This window comes from Ptychodera flava, chromosome 17, assembly GCF_041260155.1.
Source record: "Ptychodera flava strain L36383 chromosome 17, AS_Pfla_20210202, whole genome shotgun sequence".
In the NCBI taxonomy this organism is placed as follows: Eukaryota; Metazoa; Hemichordata; class Enteropneusta; family Ptychoderidae; genus Ptychodera; species Ptychodera flava.
Window position 1 is genome coordinate 1288952 of NC_091944.1, and position 21736 is coordinate 1310687.

General features: G+C 36.0%; 1 protein-coding gene across 3 annotated transcripts; it reads left to right on the forward strand.

The window, feature by feature from the left end:
• The first annotated feature begins 416 nt into the window (after positions 1-416).
• On the forward strand, positions 417-18829 carry LOC139115113 (B-cell lymphoma 6 protein homolog). 3 transcript variants are annotated; one of them, XM_070677020.1, is made up of 3 exons: positions 417-560; positions 11124-11320; positions 13515-18829. In XM_070677020.1, the coding sequence occupies exon 3, from the start codon at positions 13929-13931 to the stop codon at positions 15537-15539; it is 1611 nt and encodes a 536-aa protein (XP_070533121.1). In that variant the 5' UTR covers positions 417-560; positions 11124-11320; positions 13515-13928; the 3' UTR covers positions 15540-18829. The 3 variants fall into 3 exon arrangements, with proteins under 3 accessions (XP_070533121.1, XP_070533120.1, XP_070533123.1); XM_070677019.1 differs by lacking the exon at positions 11124-11320; XM_070677022.1 differs by lacking the exon at positions 11124-11320 and having other exon boundaries at positions 417-554.
• Positions 18830-21736: the final 2907 nt, after the last annotated feature.

Genomic DNA, 21736 nt, shown 5'->3' on the forward strand with positions numbered 1-21736 from the left:
TCACGAAGAAGTGGAAATACCGAGGCATGATTTAATTATTCTTCTCGTGTGTATTCTTCGTGTATTCTTCTTATTGTGTGTATTATATGTGAGGTTGCCTTGCTACTCGTTTCTGGTAGAGCGCCCTCAAGACAATAAGCGACAAAACAGGTATGTTCTAAGCTCCAGCTCCATTTTAGTACACTTACTCCAATGCATCTTCTACTTTTGACTTACTCTGGTTAAATTTATTTGAAGGACGACTGGATGAGCACTTTAAATTTGGAAGACCGAAAACCAGACCGAGCTACAGTCCATGGCATAGTGGAACCGTGATTTAAAAAACACGAGACTGAAAAAAAACAAAATAAATAGTTCGAATGGCCGCTGACGGCAAACTGACCAAGGTCAGGTCAGGTCAAAGGGGGTGTCACCTTGAAAGAGCGTCCAAATTCCATCTGCAGCGGTTGATGGCAGGGACGCTTAGTCTGCGACCAGATATTCTCGCTGTAAGCCTTTCAACGTCTCCCGTTCAGTGAGTTTCTTGTCAGGGAGACCTGAAGCTTTAATAGCAGGTACAGGTAGGTAAACGTTACAACTTTGAAAACACTACACTATCCCGATAGGACTCATTTTCACAATCAAAGCTTACCCTGGATCAGGATGTACTCAGCGCCGGCCGCTAGTACAGACAGTACCTCCATGCTCCAGATGTCATAAAGCTTTGCGTGTTGTGGAGCTAGGTGGAGGTTGTGTTATTTCAGGGCTTGCTAGTTTAGAGACAGTGATTGTACCAATGCTGGGAACACACAGACCTTTATGCAGAGCTAAGCCCCTACTTTTATGGTTTGGGAGTGACCAGATTTACAGTTCTAATATGCTGGTTGTTGCTGTTCAGTCCATCGTCATCACGTCAAGAACACCATTACTATACGGAAATAATGGGCAAGGACTATAAGAGCGATGTTAATGTTGCAGGGTAGGGTAACGACAATATGGCGAAGGACAGTATTTTCGCTACATAATGGGATGAAGGATGGCATTTTCTCAAAAGAATAGGGCGAAGGACAATATTTTCACGACAGAATATAATGGAGAAGTCACTACAAAAATGGGTAAAGGACGGTATACACTGCACATATTAACAGGCCATGAGGGTAACAGCATACGTCTGTACCCCAAAATATTGTGAGCCACCCGCCAAAACAGACTGCTTCCCTAGGCCAAAAGCTGAGGGAAATAGTCTCTTTTGGGGGTTGGCTTACTCGGCCAAGAGTTGCAGACGTATGCTGTTACCGTTACCCTCATGGCAAGCCAATATATATATATATATATATATATATATATATATATATATATATATATATATATATATATATATATATATATATATATATATATATATATATATATATATATATTATATACTTGTTTAGTTCAAGATCAGCTGGAGTAGAGTGCTGAATACTCAATCAATCAATCAACTTTATTCAGTACTGTAATAGGCCACAGGCCTTTCGAGTACAATACATACATTTCAAAAGTTTTACAGTCACTTGAGGTCTTATCTAGGCTGTTACAGACTCAGTAATATCGATCAAAAGCTGTTTTTGTTTTTTGAAAGAATAAAAAAGGTATCTACCAAGATTCTCTAATGTGTGTGACTTATCTGTTTGAAGGAGCAAAATAAATTTCCATTCACATGCTGGGGAGTAGTAGAATTTTGGAATAAATCTGTGTCTTATATCTTGATAGTTTGGGCAAATTAAAAGAAAATGAAATTCATCCTCAATAGAGCTACATTGAAATGGGCACAGTCTCTGTTCATATGGAATCCCATGTTTACGGTGGCCCCTACACGCCACGGAACTCTATTACTTTTGAATATAAACTCTAATTTTTCTTGACAATATCTTTAATATTTGTAAGAGATTTTATTTCTCCACCGCAAACTTTTAATTTTGTACGGGCAACATTATCTGAACATTATCTTAACTTTAACTTCTCGAAAGTAATTTTAGTTTTAACAATAAAGAAAATATGTTTCTCAAAAGTATTTTTTATTTTGTAAAACAAACGTAAATTTTTTCAAGATAACAAACTCCCATACACGTCATGGAAATTTATTACTTTTGAACATAAACTCATATTTCTTGACAATATATTTAATATTTGTAAGAAATTCTATTTCTCCACAGCAAACTTTTATTTCTGAACGGGGAAACTTTATTTTTGGGGTAAACTGTTTTTAAAACTTTTAACAAAAACATTTTAACTTTTAAAAAATAACTTTAACTTTTGAACAAAATATTTGTTTCTCAAAAACGATTTTATTTCGAAAAGAAGTAAAAATTGTTCACAGCAAGAGTTGAAGATTTTTGCTGAGCGCGAACTGAGTTACTTAAATGACATAACCTTATGTCTTTAGAGCAGAAAACTTAAATTCTTAAAGAAAAGTTTTATTTTTCAAGAGTAAAATTAATTTCTTTATGGAAAAAAGATTTTCTCAGAGCAGCAAATTGAAATATAGTGAATAAAACTTTTTTCTCAACGGAGAGAAATTATTTTCTGAAGACAACAAAACTAATTCCTTCAAGATATTTTTACATATGAGTGTGGTTTAAGAATTTGGTAAAACTGAACTGAGAAAGAACGAAAAAGGGATGAGAAAAGTCAAACTTACTTTTCTTCAGAGCGAAAGTTATTCCTGAGAGGAGAAATATTTCATGTGAGGGCGCAATTACCTATAATGCATGGCAAACTCTTTCTAGCAAGAGTAAACATATTTTTGGGAAGAGTAAAACATTTTTCCGACGAGCAAAACTATTTTAACGGCGGCGGAAGTTAAAGTATCCCACCATACAACACCCAGGTTTGATGACACAGAGTCTCCGAGTTGGTAGCCGGTATCAGTTCGTGTTCGTGCCGGCTACATGGACGATCTGCACTCCGAGACAACCATGACTGACTTCATCAGTGATACGGGCATGCCAGCCCGGCCCTACCCTGCCTGCGTACGATGCTGTGTGTTGGGGCCGTATAACGCCGGGAACTCACAACATCGTACACAGGGCTACGGGCACGCGGGTCAGTTGCCACTTGTCTGAGTCTCCGAAGAACGGTTTATGTTTGAGTGATTCGTCCTGATGGCAGACGGTGTGCGACGGGACCACATTGGGGTTCTTCATTAGCTCTGCATGGCATAGCCCTGCGTACAGGTCTGTGTGTTCCCGGCGTTATACGCCGGGAACACACGGACCTGTAATGCAGGGCTATGCATGGCAGGGCTGTGTGTTACCGGCATTATACAGTCTCCCACCACATAACACCGGTAACACACAGCCAATGTGTGTGATATTCATCTTTTCTAAGAGGAGAAGCCAGATTCGTAATTTATAGAAACTGAAACTGAACCGCCAGATTTGACCACAGTCGCGGACTGGTTTTGACTTTCACGTGTGGTTTGCGGGGTCAAAAACGTGAAAGTCAACCAGCCCGTAAAAGGCATATCCCGTCCGAAAACACCACACCCACAACTATTGTATTGAACCATGCTCGACTGTGGTCAAATCTGACGGGCCAGGTTCAGTTTCAGTCGAAGACTCTATCAATTACGAATCTGGCTTATAGAAAAGATGACTATCACACAACATAACATTAACAACACAGCAACTGATGAAGGAATAGCTCTGCATGGCAGGGCTGTGTGTTACCGGCGTTATGTGGTGGGAGGCCGTATAACGCCGGTAACACACAGCCCATGCAGAGCTAATGAAGGAACCCAATGCCGTCCATCCAGTCGCACAACGTCTTTGGACGAATCACTCAAACACAAAACCGTTCTTCGGGGACTCGGACAAGTGGCAACTGTTGAACTGACTCGTTTGCGTGCCCGTGCCCATAGCACTGCGTACGATGCTGTATGTTCCCGGCGTTATACGGCCCTAACAAACAGCATCGTACGCAGGCAGGGTAGGGCCGGGCTAGCTGCAGTACAGTACGGCAAACCGTCCGACCCAAATACCCAGGTAAAACCTAAAGGTACTGTACTGCAGCTAGGGCCGGGCAGCGTGCCTGTATCGCCGATGAAGTCAGTCATGGTTGTCTCGGAGACTCTGGGTCATCGAACTTGGGTGTTGTATGGTGGGATACTTTAACTTCCGCCGCCGTTAAAATAAAGTTTTGCTCGTCGGAAAAATGTTTTACTCTTCCCCAAAATATGTTTAGCCTACTCTCGCTAGAAAGAGTTTGCTATGCATTACAGGTAATTGCGCCCTCACATGAAATATTTCTCCTCTCAGAAATAAATTTCGCTCTGAAGAAAAGTAAGTTTGACTTTTTCATCCTTCCTTTTTCGTTTTTTCTCAGTTCAGTTTTACCAAATTCTTAAACCACACTCATATGTAGAAAATATATCTTGAAAGAATTAGTTTTGTTGTCTTCAGAAAATAGTTTCTCGCCATTGAGAAAAAAGTTTTATTCTCTGTATTTCAATTTGCTGCTCTGAGAAAATCTTTTTTCCATAAAGAAATTAATTTTACTCTTGGAAAAATAAAACTTTTCTTTAAGAATTTAAGTTTTCTGCTCTAAAGACATAAGGTTATGTCATTTAAGTAACTCAGTTCGCGCTTAGCAAAAATCTTCAACTCTTGCTGTGAACAATTTTTACTTCTTTTCGAATAAAAAACGCTTTTGAGAAACAGATATTTTGTTCAAAGTTAAAGTTATTTTTTAAAAGTTAAAATGTTTTTGTTAAAAGTTTAAAACAGTTTACCCCAAAAATAGTTTTCCCGTTCAGAAATAAAAGTTTGCTGTGGAGAAATAAAATTCTTACAAATATTAAATATATTGTTAAGAAATATGAGTTTATGTTCAAAAGTAACAAATTTCCATGACGTGTAGGGGAGTTTGTTATCTTGAAAAATTTTTACTTTTGTTTTACAAAATAAAAAATACTTTTGTGAAACATATTTTGTTTATGGTTAAAACTAAAAATACTTTCGAGAAGTTAAAGTTAAGATAATGTTAAGATAATGTTGCCCGTACAAAATTAAAAGTTTGCGGTGGAGAAATAAAATCTCTTACAAATATTAAAGATATTGTCAAGAAAAATTAGAGTTTATATTCAAAAGTAATAGAGTTCCGTGGCGTGTAGGGGCCACCGTACATGTTTCCTTCCCTCTTCAATATTAAGGTCATGTGATGACAATCTAAATCTAGACAGGGCTAGTCTATAAATGGAATCATTAATACAACTTAAATACTTCTCACATATCAAAGCATTCTTAAATTTACAGTAAGTTCTTAGTTTCGAACTACTAGTAACTTCAGCGTGCCAATCCTGAATAGATATATCTAAACATCTCTGTTTAAACTGTAGTAAAAAAAAGACTGCTATTAACTGAATGCTGATTATCCCATACATCTGCAAATCCAAATTTACATAACAAGTTTTTCACAAAAAATCCCCAACAATTATACCCTTTTTCTGCCCTGTCATATTGGTATCTATAGCAATCTTTGACAATCTCTGGTGAATCAGTGTGAATACATTTATACCAGAAACGAAGGATATCTAAATAAATATACATTCGAACAGGGTGTCTCCCTAGCTCACCTCTTGCTGCAGAATTTGTAGCATTTGTACGCACTCCTAAAACAAACTTACAAAATCTATGATGAATCTTTTCCACATCTAAAGAGTCATGTGTTCCCCATATCGCACTATCATAAAGTAAAATTGGGAGTATTTTACAATCAAACACCCTAAAAGCAATGTCTGGTTGTAATCCATCCAGTTTATAAAGATTACTTTAAAGAGAGTACAAAGCTTTTCTAGCCATTCTAGAGTGCTGAATACTAGAGTAGAGCTTAATACACAACTGAGTTGATCAGGATAATCTACATTTCCACTACAAAACAAATTTGTAGTGGAAATGTAATTTAGATTATCCTGATCAAATCAACTCAGTTGTGTGTGTGTGTGTGTGTGTGTGTGTGTGTGTGTGTGTGTGTGTGTATATATAATATATATATATATATATATATAATATATATATATTATATATATATATATATATATATATATATATATATATATATATAATATATTTATATGATCAGTGGCTTGGTGTCAATTCAAGCAATGTATAGTATTTGATGCATTTCCACAGGGCATAGGTATTGCTATATATATATATATATATATATATATATATATATATATATATATATATATATATATATATATATGATCAGTGGCTTGGTGTCAATTCAGGCAATGTACAGTGCTCGATGCGTTTCCGCAGGGCATAGGTATTGCTAGGCATGGAACTTATCATTGTTACTCTACAGACTGTTTCATGCCTTTGAAAATAGTCACGAAAGAAATTCTGTACCTTTGTTTAGCAGTGTTGACTTGTCTGAGTGGATAATATGAAATTTCTCTGTGATGCAGAGGTTAAAGACAAAACGCTGTAACCTCTGCATCACAGAGAAATTTCATATTATCAACCCAGACAAGTCAACACTGCCAAACAAATGTACAGGATTTCTTTCGAAATGTAGACACATGGGCAAATTTCTTCTCATTAACACTTGAACGGCCAAGACAACTGCCTCATTTGCATATACACCTGACCCTATATATTGGTGCAACGAGCCAACATCACTCCTGACGATTGCCAAGCGCATGAAACAGTCTGTAGAGTAACCATGATAAGTTCCACAGCTAGCAATATATATATATATATATATATATATATATATATATATATATATATATATATATATATATATATATATATATATATATATATATATATATATATATATATATATATATATATATATATATATATATATTGTCTCAATACTTCTGCAAAACTGTCAATGCACCTTTGATTATCATTTTGTTGGAAACTAGCGTATTTAGTTCTTGGGAAGGTAGGATAACCAAGAAATTCCTTGACTCTTCATTGTGCTCAGCCACACATGACATCTTCCCTTTGGCACTCATGCAATTTTCGTTTTTAACTCACATTTGGTATATGTATATATACCAAAGAGAGTTATATGGTAGGTTGGCAGTGTCTGTCTGTCTGTCTGTATGTATGTATGTATGTATGTAGGTAGGTATGTTAGTATGTGTGGATGTATGTCCATCCACATCAAAAACTCGTAAAAATTCCTATCATATTGCTAAAACTCTGTAACCACAAGCCAGATTTGGTTGAAACTTGGTACGCAGGTTCTTTATGGCGAGTCACTTTAGTTAGATTTCTTCAAATTGTTGTGATATTTGATGGTTGTATTTTTGGGGCAATTTTCCCCATTTTCGATACAAAATTTCCAATAGTGCTTGTCCCATTGCCTTGAAACTTTGTATGCATGATCCTAGGGTTGGCCACTGTCAGATTTGTAAAAATTGTGGTGAAATTTTTATATTTGTGTTTTGGGGCAATTATCCCCATTTTTGGTAAAAAAATAATTTCCTTCCAAAGTTTTTGTTGCATTGCTTGGAACTTTATACTCTTGATCCGGGGGGGGGGGGGGGTTGTCTTCTGTCAGATGTGTAAAAATTGTAGTGAAATTTTTATATTTGTGTTTTTTGAAGCAATTTTTTGCATTTCTGGTCAAAAAATCACTTTCTTGAATTAACCACTTTCATTGCATTGAAACTTGGTATGCTTGTACCTAGAGGCAACCTTATTTGAGTGTCTTCAAATTGTGATGAAATTTTCATATTTGTATTTTTGGGGCAATTGTGTGCCATTTTTGGTCAAAAAATACCACTTTCTCTGAAATGGCTCATCTGATTGCTTTGAAACTTGGTATGCATGCTCCCGGTGGTAAACTTAGTTAGGTATACTCACTCTGGCTTGCCACATTGAAGAAATTTGAGCCTGGCAGGCAACAGTTCTGACAACTGATGCCTGATAACTTTGTTTACGTGGAGACACATCCCTTGTGACAATCATTTGACAAATCAAAACTCAAACTGCAGATGAGATGCTTTATAATGCTATAGCTACAAATTCGGGTACAGGACAGTATTTTCATAACAGAACAGGGAAAGGACAGTTTGTCACTCCCTTATAAAGTGAAGGACTCTAATGTAGAAGACAGTGTTCTCAAAACATCACTGAGTGAATGGCAGCACTATCATAACGGATGTGGGTGAAGGACAGTACTTTTCACAACTAAATAGGATCAAAGACAGTGGTTTCAAAACAGAAATCGGTGAAGGGCAGTATTTTCACTTGAGAATAGGGTAAGGAACATTGTTATATTTTCAAAATAGGGGAAAGGAAATATTTTGCTCCTGAAAAGGATGAAGGAGTGTGCTTTCTTTCACTGCCGAGTTTGATGATTGAAGGATTGCATTTACAACAGAATGAGTTGAAGGACAGATTTTCACTTCAGAAGCAATAGAGGGACAGCATTTTCACTTCAGAAGTGATAGAGGGACAGCATTTTCACTTCAGAAGCGATAGAGGGACAGTATTTTCACTTCAGAAGCGATAGAAGGACAGTATTTTCACTTCAGAAGCGATAGAAGGACAGCATTTTCACTTCAGAAGCGATAGAGGGACAGCATTTTCACTTCAGAAGCGATAGAGGGACAGCATTTCACTTCAGAAGCAATAGAGGGACAGCATTTTCACTTCAGAAGCGATAGAGGGACAGCATTTTCATTTCAGAAGCAATAGAGGGACAGCATTTTCACTTCAGAAGCAATAGAGGGACAGCATTTTCACTTCAGAAGTGATAGAGGGACAGCATTTTCACTTCAGAAGCGATAGAGGGACAGTATTTTCACTTCAGAAGCGATAGAAGGACAGCATTTTCACTTCAGAAGCGATAGAGGGACAGCATTTTCACTTCAGAAGCGATAGAGGAACAGTATTTTCACTTCAGAAGCAACAGAGGGACAGCATTTCACTACATTCTAGATAGAAGGACAGTACTTTCACTGCAGAATATGTTGGAGGACACTGCCTGCACAGATAGTCTTTTCCTTTGCCGAATTATGGAGTGAAAATGCTGTTGTTCACTTAATTCTGTATTGTTAAAATCCTGTCTTCCACCAAGTATTTTGTAATGAGGTACATGTATGTCGTTCACAAAATTCTACCCTATAAGAATTTGTCCTTTGCCTTTTTATGCAGTGAAAATGCTGGTATTCGACCCATTTTGTACTGATAACACTCCATCAGCCTATTTTGCAGATATATTTCCCTAAAATACTGTTCTCATCCTTTCTGTACTCAGATATACCATCCTTCACTGTCTTTCTCAGTCCTTTGTTGTCCTTCAATTTAGCCTGATCCTTTTCATGCCAGTCCATGGAGATACGAGCGGATCAGCTTGTACCTGCTTTCACCTTCATGGTCAATCTGAATTCTAGAGTTGTTGTAAATCACTCATCACTGGATTTCAATACAGCCTTCCAGAACAGACATTCTACTGTTTAAATGCACATAGTGCTTACAGTATAGTCACGTTTGCAAACATATGTTTGAAGATGGCACCTTTTGCTAGAAATCACTTTCTTATGAAGACACATTCAATTTTAAACGGGTGTTATGGGACCGTGGGCGCACAATAGGAGGATTACTCATGAGGCAGCCATTTTCATACACTGGGCGGGAGTTTTTGAATTCTAATAGCATCGCCTTGACTGTATGATAAATTTGAATAATCATGATGGGCACTTTCGTGAAATATGCAAAGAGGGGTCAAATGGTTGTACATGGGACACATTTTGAAACATATGCGTTCTCCGACAAAAACGGAACATTTTTTCAGTTTATTTTTGACTCAAGTTTAGTCGCTTCGTATTCATAGACATCATATGCAAGATTAAATGACAATGACACCTGAAACTTTGCAAAATTATTGGATTCTGGGACCAACCGATCAGTAGCGTGGCCTTTTAACATTTGCATAGATTAATGATAATCTGGGGAAGTTCCTGTTTAAGTAGTTTGCTAACACAAGACTAATATATATGGTTTGGTTTATCTTTTAGCTTGTCAAGCAGACATATGTTGGGTGACAAAGAAGTGTAAATTTATGTAAGTCACCTGATTTCCTTGCTTCTCTTTTCTCCCAATTTCAAGATTTCCAAAGAATTTAATTCCACTCTGGCTGGGTCAATTTTTTGAAATTTTCATATTATGTTCTTTAAATACTATTTAACAAAATGAGTATTTTTTTGGCAATGAAATTCTTAAGGTAGCTACATATCCTTATAGACACTTTCAGATTTTTATTTTTTTCTCAGTTATAAGTCCCAAACACCAATAAAGTATACCTTTCTGAAAGCCCTGATATTGGAAAATCTAACCTTGCACAGTACATAGTCATTATTGGAAAATGAGCTTATCTTAATACACTTGTGTTTTTTTGTCTCTGTTTTATTTTACCCTGGCTGGCTGGTAGGTTTTTCAAAATTCCATGGACGGCAAACAAATAAATTTCTTTAATGGCCTGAGGATAAATAATGCAAAATAAAACAGTCTTTTTTTCTACATATACTCTTGTTTCGAGTGAAATATTAATTTCAGAAAATAGTATCAAGTTTTTGACTTTAATTAATTTTTATCATTAATACCAAAATTGAGGTTTTATACCCAAAATATATATCCTTTCATCCTTTAGAGTAAACTATTGCTACCATACTAAACTTAAGATTCTGTGCTTTTTGAGAATATGTACCGGTAGTATGAGGGGGTTTTCTTGTCAACTTTGATGAGGAATACTCCTTTGAAAAAAGTGTTGGTTGTGTACATGCACAGTCTTTCCTGTGGCTATTTCACATCTTGACAATATCATCTTACAGAGCACGTCCATAAGCATAAACAATCATTTGGTCATTCACGATGAGCTTATTTAATTTATTTTGTACTGATATGAAAGTATTGATACTCAATACATTCAGATATGATCAGTATTGTAGCAAATACTCAAATATTCATTACCAGTCACAAAATGATTTTTCATTATTATTGAGCTGTGTTAGCAAAGTTGTGACTTTTTTTTCATGCCTTTGCAAAAAAGCATTGAACTACCACCGATGATTATAGAGGAGATTAGAATAGTCCTCTTCAAATTTTATTTTATTTTTTTTTTATTTTTAGTCCATCATCCAACAGGTGCATGCCCATTTACAGGATGAGGTACCCATAACCCACTACCCCAATGGAGCACTGGAGAGTAAAGTGCCTTTCTCAAGGGCACAACACTGAGCCTCGAATTAACCGTCCTCTGACAGTGAATCTGCTACTCTGGATCTACTGGGACTTGAACTGGGTCTCGAACTCACCATCCTCAGATAGTGAGTCCTTTACGCTAACCAATGGTCCAGGTTGCCTCCTTTGAAATCTTAGCAGTTTTTTCCATGACCTTTGATCAGTAATTATGAAGTGCACATACATAGCTTTCCCTGTATAGAAAAACCATTGTGACATATTTGCTAAATATCACAGCTAAGGAAGAGGAAATACAAAGTTAACTGCAGGATAAAATGACAGCTGATATATGTTTGACACAGTATGAGGAAATGTAGCAATTTTTCTTGAACTTTTGATCTCAGAACAAACAGTAGTTACTGTATACTGAAACAAACTTATCTGTCACAATGAAAATTATTGTTTATGTTACAGAGTAAACATTAACCATCTATGGTAAAATGCTGCACAAAATAACTGTCTGATTTTCACTTTTTAGAAGATGTTGCACACATGACAAAGAAATGAACCAAGTTGCAGCTTGTCATGATTTTTGATGAAGAGCATTAACCCTTCCACCCCCAGTTCCCTGTATACAGGTCCAACTTTACCATAGAAATCAGTGAATTTGGGACAAACCATGGTGGTGAAAGGGTTAAACACATTAACAGCAAGAAAGAAGCAGACTTTGTAGAACCACATTATGTTTACATGTGGTTATATACTTGTAACTACTTGAGTGGGAAAATTGCGGATGGATGTCAAATTATATATGCTGTGAAAAAATGCTTTTTCCGCACAGAAATGACAAGCTTCTGTCTCACCTCTGCCCTTTGACCTAGCTATGTGACATGAGTAAGCACATAAGCCAAGATCTAAGGGTGATGGGGTGATTGAGACAATCAAATTACCCTACCACCCTACTGCAACTATGTACCAGTCATCCTAGGCTGATAGATACACAATCATGTTCATCATATATATATATATATATATATATATATATATATATATATATATATATATATATATATATATATATAATATATATATATATATATATATATATGTTTGGACAAACGTGAGGTGTGTGTGTGTGTGTATGTATATATATATATATATATATATATATATATATATATATATATATATATATATATATATATATATATATATATATATATATACACACCCACACACACACACACACACACACACACACACACATGAACATATACCTCATGTTCGTCCAAACATAGTACCCCTTTGACAACATGAAATCTGAGAAAAAGTATAAATGTGCAAATAAGTAAATGTTACACTATCAATCGTTTTGCATATTAGTGATTTACAGTGTTTGTGATTGTGCTGTTGTTCAGTTTGTAGTTTGCTTCTTTGAGAGTATACTGATAATAATATGAAGGAATGTAACAAACACAGGATTCAGTATCTTCACCTGTAGGAATACATCAACAAATTACCCTATCAACAGTCAATATGTTTTGCAGGTTGTGACCACATATATTTGTATATTCTATGTAAAGGATAGAACAACATGCATGTATCACATCATTCCACTTCATTACTAAGAAGAAAAAGTAAACATAGTACTTGATCAATGCTCTTCCTGGCTTTTCCTGTTCATAAATTTGTTAATTTGGGTAAAAAAATTAGTAAGTGCAAATGGTTCTACTCCTGATGAGAGGACCTGTGGTGTTCTACAGGCTCAGTATGCCCAACAGATCATGTGATGGTAGTACAAACAAACCCAGGTGTACAAAGGTGTACCGAAATACACATACTTCTCTTGGCGATGTGAACGTTGGTTTGTTTGTAACATGGTCCATTCAAATTATGGGTTTGACCTTATATGTAATGCTGACTCCCACCCCTGATTTTCAACAAAAACTACTGGTACTCATTGATTTATTTTAAGCAAATAAAAACAGTGAAAGTATCCATATATAGAAAACTTGAAATCAGTAGACTAAAGCAAATAAAAAACTTCTCTTTTGTTACATGCATATACAGTGTGCTTTTTATTGACACTGAATTTGATACACTTTAGCAAGTTTCTTCCATTTCATCACAGTACATGCATGGGTCATGGATTCATTTAACAAGTGTTAACGCATGAGCTGATAACAACAATGTACATAAATCTCTCACCATACATTTAATACTTTTTGTTTTTTCATTTTTTTCATAATTTAGAGTCATTAACATTAGCAAGAGCACAGACTTCACTTACAAAGATAACATTTGCGTTTTCTGTATTCTTGTTTTCTTGTTTCTTTATAGAGATAACTGGACAGCCATCAAGCTCACAGATGTAAACCTCAAAGCAGAGTTCACTTACTCCTGTGTAAAATAAAGACTCTATGGAGTGCAGCATGGAGTACAGACTGACGGACTATCCCAGACTCCTTCTGACACAACTTGCACTGATGAGAAATCAGCAGGTTTGACAGATACAGTAGTGCGCACAAAAGAGGAAGATTATCCATGTCATCTTCTGATGTTAGCTAGTCTAAGTCCACTGTTCACAAAACCAAGTTCTGTACGGTCTGCTCTGGAGAAGTTATGTAATCGTGATGCGCATGTTGTAGAAAAGATAATTGACTTTGCATACTCCGGGAGCATAACAATCAGGAGCAATGACATTCATTGCTGGAAGAGGCAGCTGATGAACTTAAAATCAGTTCACTTTCCAAGATGTGTGATGAATTCAGGCAAACGCCAAGAAATACTGATGCTGTTGAAAGTGAAGGACACTGGTGTGCCAGACCTAGGGAAGAAAATGTGATGTGTGCAGGGAGTGGGATAGAGCCAGCTGATGTAACTGTTAGACCTGCAATGGATTATAATACCCCTACATCATTTATCACTAAGCAAGATGGTCATATAAGTGATGATGCTGATGATGATTATAATGCTTACAATGATTTAAATGATGCAGATGATGATAATAATGAAGTTGGACATCCTGAACGTAATGAAAATGGCCACAGTTTACCAGAAAACATCTCCGGTATTTCAGCAACTGGGTTTAACATGATCTCAGACAGTCCTGTTTCCAGAACATCTGAACCCAATGAAAGTGGATTGCATGGTACTTCAGGAGGCACTGAGTGTTACATTCCTCAAATCAAGGTTGAGTTTGACTCAGATAATGTTGAAAGTGGAGATCAAGACCGTGAAAGTGAGGCTGAGCCTGAGAGAATGTACACAGATCGTGCCCGAAGTGTAGAGTGTGAGAATGGGTTCTTAGTTGACCAAGGAATGCCCACTCTCCAGTGTGAAGCTGGTTATGTAGCAGGAGCTACTATAACTAATAATGGACTCACTTTTGACAATGGAAACTATAGAATTGAGCATATAATAAGAGAGGACTCAGGATTACTAAAGGATGAACAACTTTTTGAGGACACAGATGATGTAGAAGAAGATGGAATTGAATATTCATCAATTTTAGTAGCAAGTGAGGAAATGAAAAGTGAGCATTTTCCTCAGGAAAGTGAAAGTGAAGGTGACGCATTAGAAGAATTTCCTGATCTGGAAATCTCTGGCAGTACCTCAAGCAATGACCTCACCAATCCTTTACACCATGGAATTCATCAGACATTGAGAGTCTCTTTACATGATGTATACAGAGAACATAATGTTGGTAATAGTAGTAAGAGTAAAAGAGGAAACAAGCCAAGGAAAAATGGGAAAAGATCTAGAAAGATTACTGCGTTGACATGCGATATATGCCACAGAAGGTTTGCAGAGCCAAGAAATGTCATGAGACACAAATTGGCCATGCATCAGAAAGACAGCCAAAAACCAACCCCCTGTGAGATGTGTGGTGACGAATTTCTGAACTTGAGAGATCTTCATCTTCACAAACTTGATTCACATGAAGGTGATGGATTATCTGCCTCAGAAAAGGACCAGCTTGAAAGATGCAGGTGCCCCACTTGTGGTGTAATCTTCTCTAACTTTGCTAATTTGAAAAGACATGAGAGGTCATGTGTGCAAAGAAGGGAGAGGGAAAAAACTTCAACAACTGGAAGGGGCAATGTAACATCTGACAATTCAGAAGGAACATTTAACTTGAGCGGATCAGTAATTTCAAACATACCAGAAGATACAGCTTATGTTGATGGAGCAATAATGTCAAGAGCAAATAGCTCACTCATTTCCAATGAAGATTCAGAGGTCATGGCTTCTTCAAGTGCAACACCAATAAGGGTAAAAGATGTGGATGGCCAAGCTCATTCAAGGACAGCAAGCAATTTAAGAAACCTGGTAGATCTCCTGCAGAGAAAAGACAAAAAATAGGAGATGCTACAGATGAAGGGCAATTGAGCGTCCTATCTGCCATAAAGTCTTCGCTCAGAAGTGGTACATGCAGAACCACCTACGTGTTACCCACTCCACCATAAGACCATATTCATGCGACCAGTGTGAGAAGTCATTCAAAGTGAAAACAAGTCTCCTTTCCACAAACGCATTGTTCATGAGAAGGACAACAAATAACATCTGTGTACTGCATGTGGAAAGATGTTCAAGACTAAAGGTAACTTGAACTTGCACTTCAGGGGAATGCAAACCAACGAAACACCTTATGTCTGTCCGGTATGCAGCAAGGGCTTCCGGTATAACACAGAATTCAAGAATCACATGCAGAGGCATTCACAGGGGCTGAATTTCTTATGTGAACTTTGTGGGAAGGCTTTTAAAACAGAAGTTGCTGTTTCAAGACACAGAAATGTAACTCACTCCAGTTTATTTCCATATACTTGTCCTCTGTGTGGAAAAGCATTTAAAGTTAAAGCTAAGATGAAGGCACACTTAGCCAGACATAGATGAAGGTATACTTATTCAGACATACTAAATCTTATTTAAATGGGCAGTGATGTTTGGTATTTCTTTTTAAGGGACCATAGCTGTAACTTTTGATGAAATATTCTCATCATGTTTAGCTCAAATTTGGGTTTATATATAAATACCAAAAAGAGCTTATATGATGAGTCTAAATGTCTGTATATTTGTGGGTATGTGCGGATGTATGTCCGTCACACACAAAGGCTCCCATACCGCCAAAGCTACCGTCTCAGTATTTGGTGTACAGGTAGATGTAGGGGTTGAGATGTGAATTTGTTCAAATGAACACATCAGTGTCAAAAATGTGCAAATGAGGTAAGAAAAAGCAAAATTCTGAAACAGGCTTGAAACAGGCTTACTCCACTGACTTGAGTCATTTCCTGTCATTGTCATTGAACTGTTACATATTAACAGACCTGCTCAAACCATAGACAGTAGAGGGGAGGAAGACCGTCAGTAGAGGGGAGGAAGACCGTCTATGGTCAAACTAAGGCAGTAAGGGGGCTAGCTGCCTTTCTGCTATGCATGTTGCTAAAGTTGACCTCCAGTACCTAAAGTTTCAGACCTTAATTACTTTTGTCATTCTTGTATTTCTGGTTTAAATATTTCTTGTTTTTTTTCTGGTTGTACTGTGCAGAAATCATTGTCATAACATCAACGTAGAATTTTCCTGCACTGAACAGATAGAAAAAACATTTATTGTTGATCTTTGGTACCCATACTGGTATGTACCAATTCTGATCAAATTTGAGCGACACCGTATAATTGCGGTTTTTTGTTGTACAATGTAAACAAATTTTCTTATTGTTAGTTCTCTATAGCATGTGAGAATACAATACATTAGGCTAAGAATAAAATGCAAATCATTCACTATGCAGTGTTATATATAATAAATTCTTGTCTTCACAAAAATTCACACTTCAACAATAACATTGATTATTATTCTGTAAGTTGAACGCCAGACATTTCAAAGTTTTTTTGAGTGGAGTAAGCAGAACAAAAAGCAATTTTACACTCAGACTACAAATACTGGAAAACGTACAGATAGTCCTGTTTAAATCATTGTTTATTTTTTCTCTTAGGAATATCTACCCATCCATACATGTTTGTGCAAGTAAAATCTGTTTTTGACTTAGCTGATTTTTTGTTTAGTTGCTGATAAGTATGAAATCTGAGAATCGTGAGAAATTGTAGTTGAAACTTAATTAATTTTAATTCTTCAAACAGCAACACACACCGGGGTACTCATGCTGTAAATGAGTATTGAACATATGATTCAAAGTCAATGTTTGGAAGATACATTGTTCTTCAAGTTCATTAGAAATTCAGTTTCGTGCTTGTGAACTGTTACTCCCTGGGTAAAAATGATTAATGTTTGCAAGTAGTCATATCTAATATTTTAGCAAATACAGCTAAAAAGTGTGTTCGCTTCATGTCATGAAGATGTCACGCACAAATCAATTTCATGAATCTTTTCTGACGAGAAAGCGTTGCAGTTACTTTTATGTAATTAGACAATGTAAATTTTACAACTTCCTAAACAGGTAGCTTGGTAAATGTGCTTGTATGAGAGGCGTGTGGTTTTTCTAAAATTCAAATTATTATAGCCTCATTTTCACATTTAATTTTTTCGATTTGAGTGTGTAGAATTAGAACAATTCAAAATTCGGTGTTAGAATTTAAATTTAAACTTGATGATAACAAAATGGAAATTTTAATTTTTTTACCAAAACAACAATCTGCTAAATTAATTTTTGACCATGGCAAAGTAGTGATTACAGCATAAAATTTTAACACATTTTGTAATGCTGGTTTTCATCTTGATTCAGGCTTGCGGATGGAACATCATGTCAGTCACATTTTGTAGAACAACTTGTACAATCTTTGATGAATTTTTCATTATTTGAGTTAAGGCACTGATGAAATTCTTGTTCAGGCTTCATTATCTCAATTTGCATGGCATGTCAACAACTTGTTGCAAAACTCTCATGTCACAAATCTGCATGTGCTAAGTTCTGTGGATCAGCCATTTCCAAGATTTAAGTCCTTATTTGGCAAATCTGCAATGCTTTCACACAGCATTTCAGTAGAAACCATAGACCCTCCAAAAAACTATGTAGAAACTGACTCTCTGTTAACTTAAAAGTGCTCCCATATAGGTTAAAGTATTGAATAGTTCATCTTCATTACCATGCAAACCACAGGCATCAAACTCTGATCAGTTGTAGCTGTTTCCAAATCCCAATATGTAGCACATTGTATCTCAATTAAGTTAACCACTCAAAGCTATCAAAATAACAGACAGACAGACTAACATCTTCACCTCACTTAGCCCCTTTATGTCAAAAGTGGAGCTCTAATCTGCAAACTTGTGACAAGTGCTGTACTTTTTCCCTGGCTTTTCATTATAATTGAGTTCACTGCAACATCTTATTTTATGTAGTTATTGTTCAACAAAACTAATCATATTTACTTTATAATTATATCTATGTAAATGAAACAAGTTTCTTAGGTTATGTAACTTGTTTTAGTGGGCTTAAAACTAAGAGAGCAGGGGCTCATCTTGTTTGTAACTTTTATTACAGAACTGTACCCATTTTAGTTCTGATAGTAGGTATTGTTTCAGATATTTTTCATATATTCTCAATTTGATTCTTTTTAATCAAGCTGTAATGTTCATTACTTAAAATGTTTATCATTAATCTGTATTAGTCACTATTAAAACTTTTATCGTGTAAGCTGAAGTCAGTGGCGTCTGTATATGTGTATGTATGTATGTGTGTATGTATAGTATGTCCGTCAACATCAATAACTCGCGAACCGCTGCACTTTTCAGCTTGGTATTTGGTGTGTTGATGCATCCTGGGCTATAGATGGGATTTTGTTCAAATGAAATCTGCATTGCCAAAATTATGCAAATGAGCTTAAAAATGTGAACATGGTCAAGAGATAATAACTCAAGAACCGCTGTTTTGATTGCTTTGAAAATTTGTGTGCAAGTACCTTAGGTGAACCTTAAACAGTTTTATGAATATCGTTAAGATATTTTTAATTTTTTGGTGATTTTTCTCATTTTCAGCAAAAATTCTTCTTCTCTGAAACCGCCAGCCCAATCGCACTCAAATTTGGGCTGGATCTTTGAAAGGGTTTACTCTTCTAATTTGTTGAAAGGGTGTTACTCTTCTAATTGTTGAAATTATGACAAAATTGGGGAAATTACTATTTTGGGGCAATTTTTGTCATTTTTGGTCAAAAAATCTTAAAAAGCATTTTCTTTTAAAGCCCCTGGACAGACAGCTTTTATTAGCTCCGCTGTCAGCGATGCCGAGCTTATCAAATAGGTTGATTTTCCGTCGTCGTCCGTCGTCATCGTCAGTCAACAATTGCCTTCTCCTCTGAAACAATTGCCTTCTCTCTCTGAAACCGCAAGTCCAATTACTTTGAAATTTTATATGCAGTTCACTTGGGATGACCTCACTTAAGTTTGTTCAAATCGTGGTGAAATTTGCATATTTGTATTTTTGGGGCATTTTTTGGTGTTTTTGGTAAAAAAATCTTCTCTTCTGAAACCGCTTGTCCGATTGCTTTGAAATTTTATATGCAGTTTACTTAGGGTGACTTCAGTCAGATTTGTTCAAATCGTGGTGAAATTTGCATATTTGTATTTTTAAGGCAATTTTTGTCATTTTTGGTAAAAAAATCTTTAAAAATCTTCCTCTTCAAAACTACCAGTCAGATAGCTTTGATATTTGGTACATATGTCCCTAGGGATGATCTATTTCAGATTTGTTCAAATTGTGCAGAAATATGCAAATTTACATTTTTAAGGCAATTTTTGCCATTTTTGGTCAAAAAATGTATTTCTCAAAAAGCATTGGTCTGATAGTTTTGAAATTCGGTATACAGGTTTCTATAGGTGAACTAAGTAATATATATTGAATTTCTGATGAAATCTGCAATTTTGTATTTTGGGGGCAATTTTTGCCATTTTTGGTCAAAAAATGTGTATTTCCAAAACTACTCATCTGATAGCTTTGCAATTTTGTATACACGTTCCTACAGATCACCTTAATGATATTTATTGAAATTATGATGAAATCTGTAATGTTGTATTTTTGGGGCAATTTTAGCCATTTTTGGTCAAAAAATGTGTTTCTCAAAAAGTACTCATCTGATAGTTTTGAAATTTGGTATACAGGTTTCTATAGATGAACTAACTGATATTTATTGAAATTATGATGAAATCTGCAATTTTGAATTTTTGGAGCAATTTTAGCCATTTTTGGTCAAAACTTATATTTCTCAAAAAGTACTGGTCGAACAGCTTTGAAATTTGGTATACAGGTTTCTATAGATGAACTAAATTTGATCGTTTGAAATTATGATGAAATCTGCAATTTTTATTTTTTGGGGCAATTGTTGCCATTTTTGGTCAGAAAATTTTATTCTCAAAAACTACTCATCAGATAGCTTTGGTTGACATGTTCTTAGGGATGATCAGATGTGATATATTCAAAGTATGATGAAATCTTCAATTGTGTATTTTTGCAGCTATTTTAGCCACTTTTTCTGGCCACTGCATTGAGCTATCAAAGATTTCCACCTTCTTCATCAACATGTGTCAAAAATAGTTATTCTCTACATAAACACAGCGGAGCTATATCGGCCGCTAGGTCGCTTGTATTAGGTACACAGATATCCAGAGATGACCATAGTTAGATATGTGGAAATTGTCCTGAAATATACGTCATGAAATTCTTGAACGATTTTCTTGTCATACGATAACATTAAATACTATTAGACATCAGTAAACGTTACACGAAGGCTACAGCTTCCAGCAGCCATGAATGTTATCACAGACTTAATAATAATATTGTTTTCAGTGTCCTATATTACTTTGTCAACTCTGGAACTGTGACGCCTTAAGGTAAGATGGTAGTGACTGCATCTCGAGTGTATCTCTTTGCTGTGTGTTGGCTATTTGTGGTGCAACCTCGCTAGCCAAAGGTGTTTATTCGGGCAGGGACTTCCCCTCAAAAAATGTTGGTTAGACTAAACCACACCGATCTACTCAAGCTGTGCGGACCGGACGTTTGAGGCTTAAGCTGATAATTCTGCATGTATTCTCTGTTTCGCAAAACAATTCACAGATTTTATATGATCTTGAATAGGGAGGGAGAAAAGCATCGGGGAGAAACATAATGATAACGACGGGATCAAGATATATCTAAGCATGTATTTTCTCGACTGCTCTGAACGCTGGCAGACCAGGTTCCCTATGGTCTTGGTTGAAATTGTTTTGTATCGCGACATCATTTCCTGTGTTAATTCATCGAAGAAATTATAGTATAATAATACAAAATGCCGGCAATCGATGACAGAAATTGCATGTCCGCAAATGTGAAGACTTAAGTGAAAGTCTCGAAACATAAATCATTGGAAAATATTTATAACATTTAGAATAGACTGTTTTTGTTAGCTTTTACCTTTTAAATAATTGCAGCATAAAAGGATTAAGTTACAGTCACTAAGGAACATGTTTTATAATTATATTTTTCAGAAGCCAGACTTTAGCCTTCACTACTATTGTTTCCTATCCTGTACGACAAAATGTCTAAGTTTATCGTTTGGGGCTACGTAATATCGTATCA

Excerpts from the sequence above, each read along its gene's own strand:
- LOC139115113 (XM_070677020.1), top strand. The coding sequence starts at position 13,929 with ATGTGTGATGAATTCAGGCAAACGCCAAGAAATACTGATGCTGTTGAA.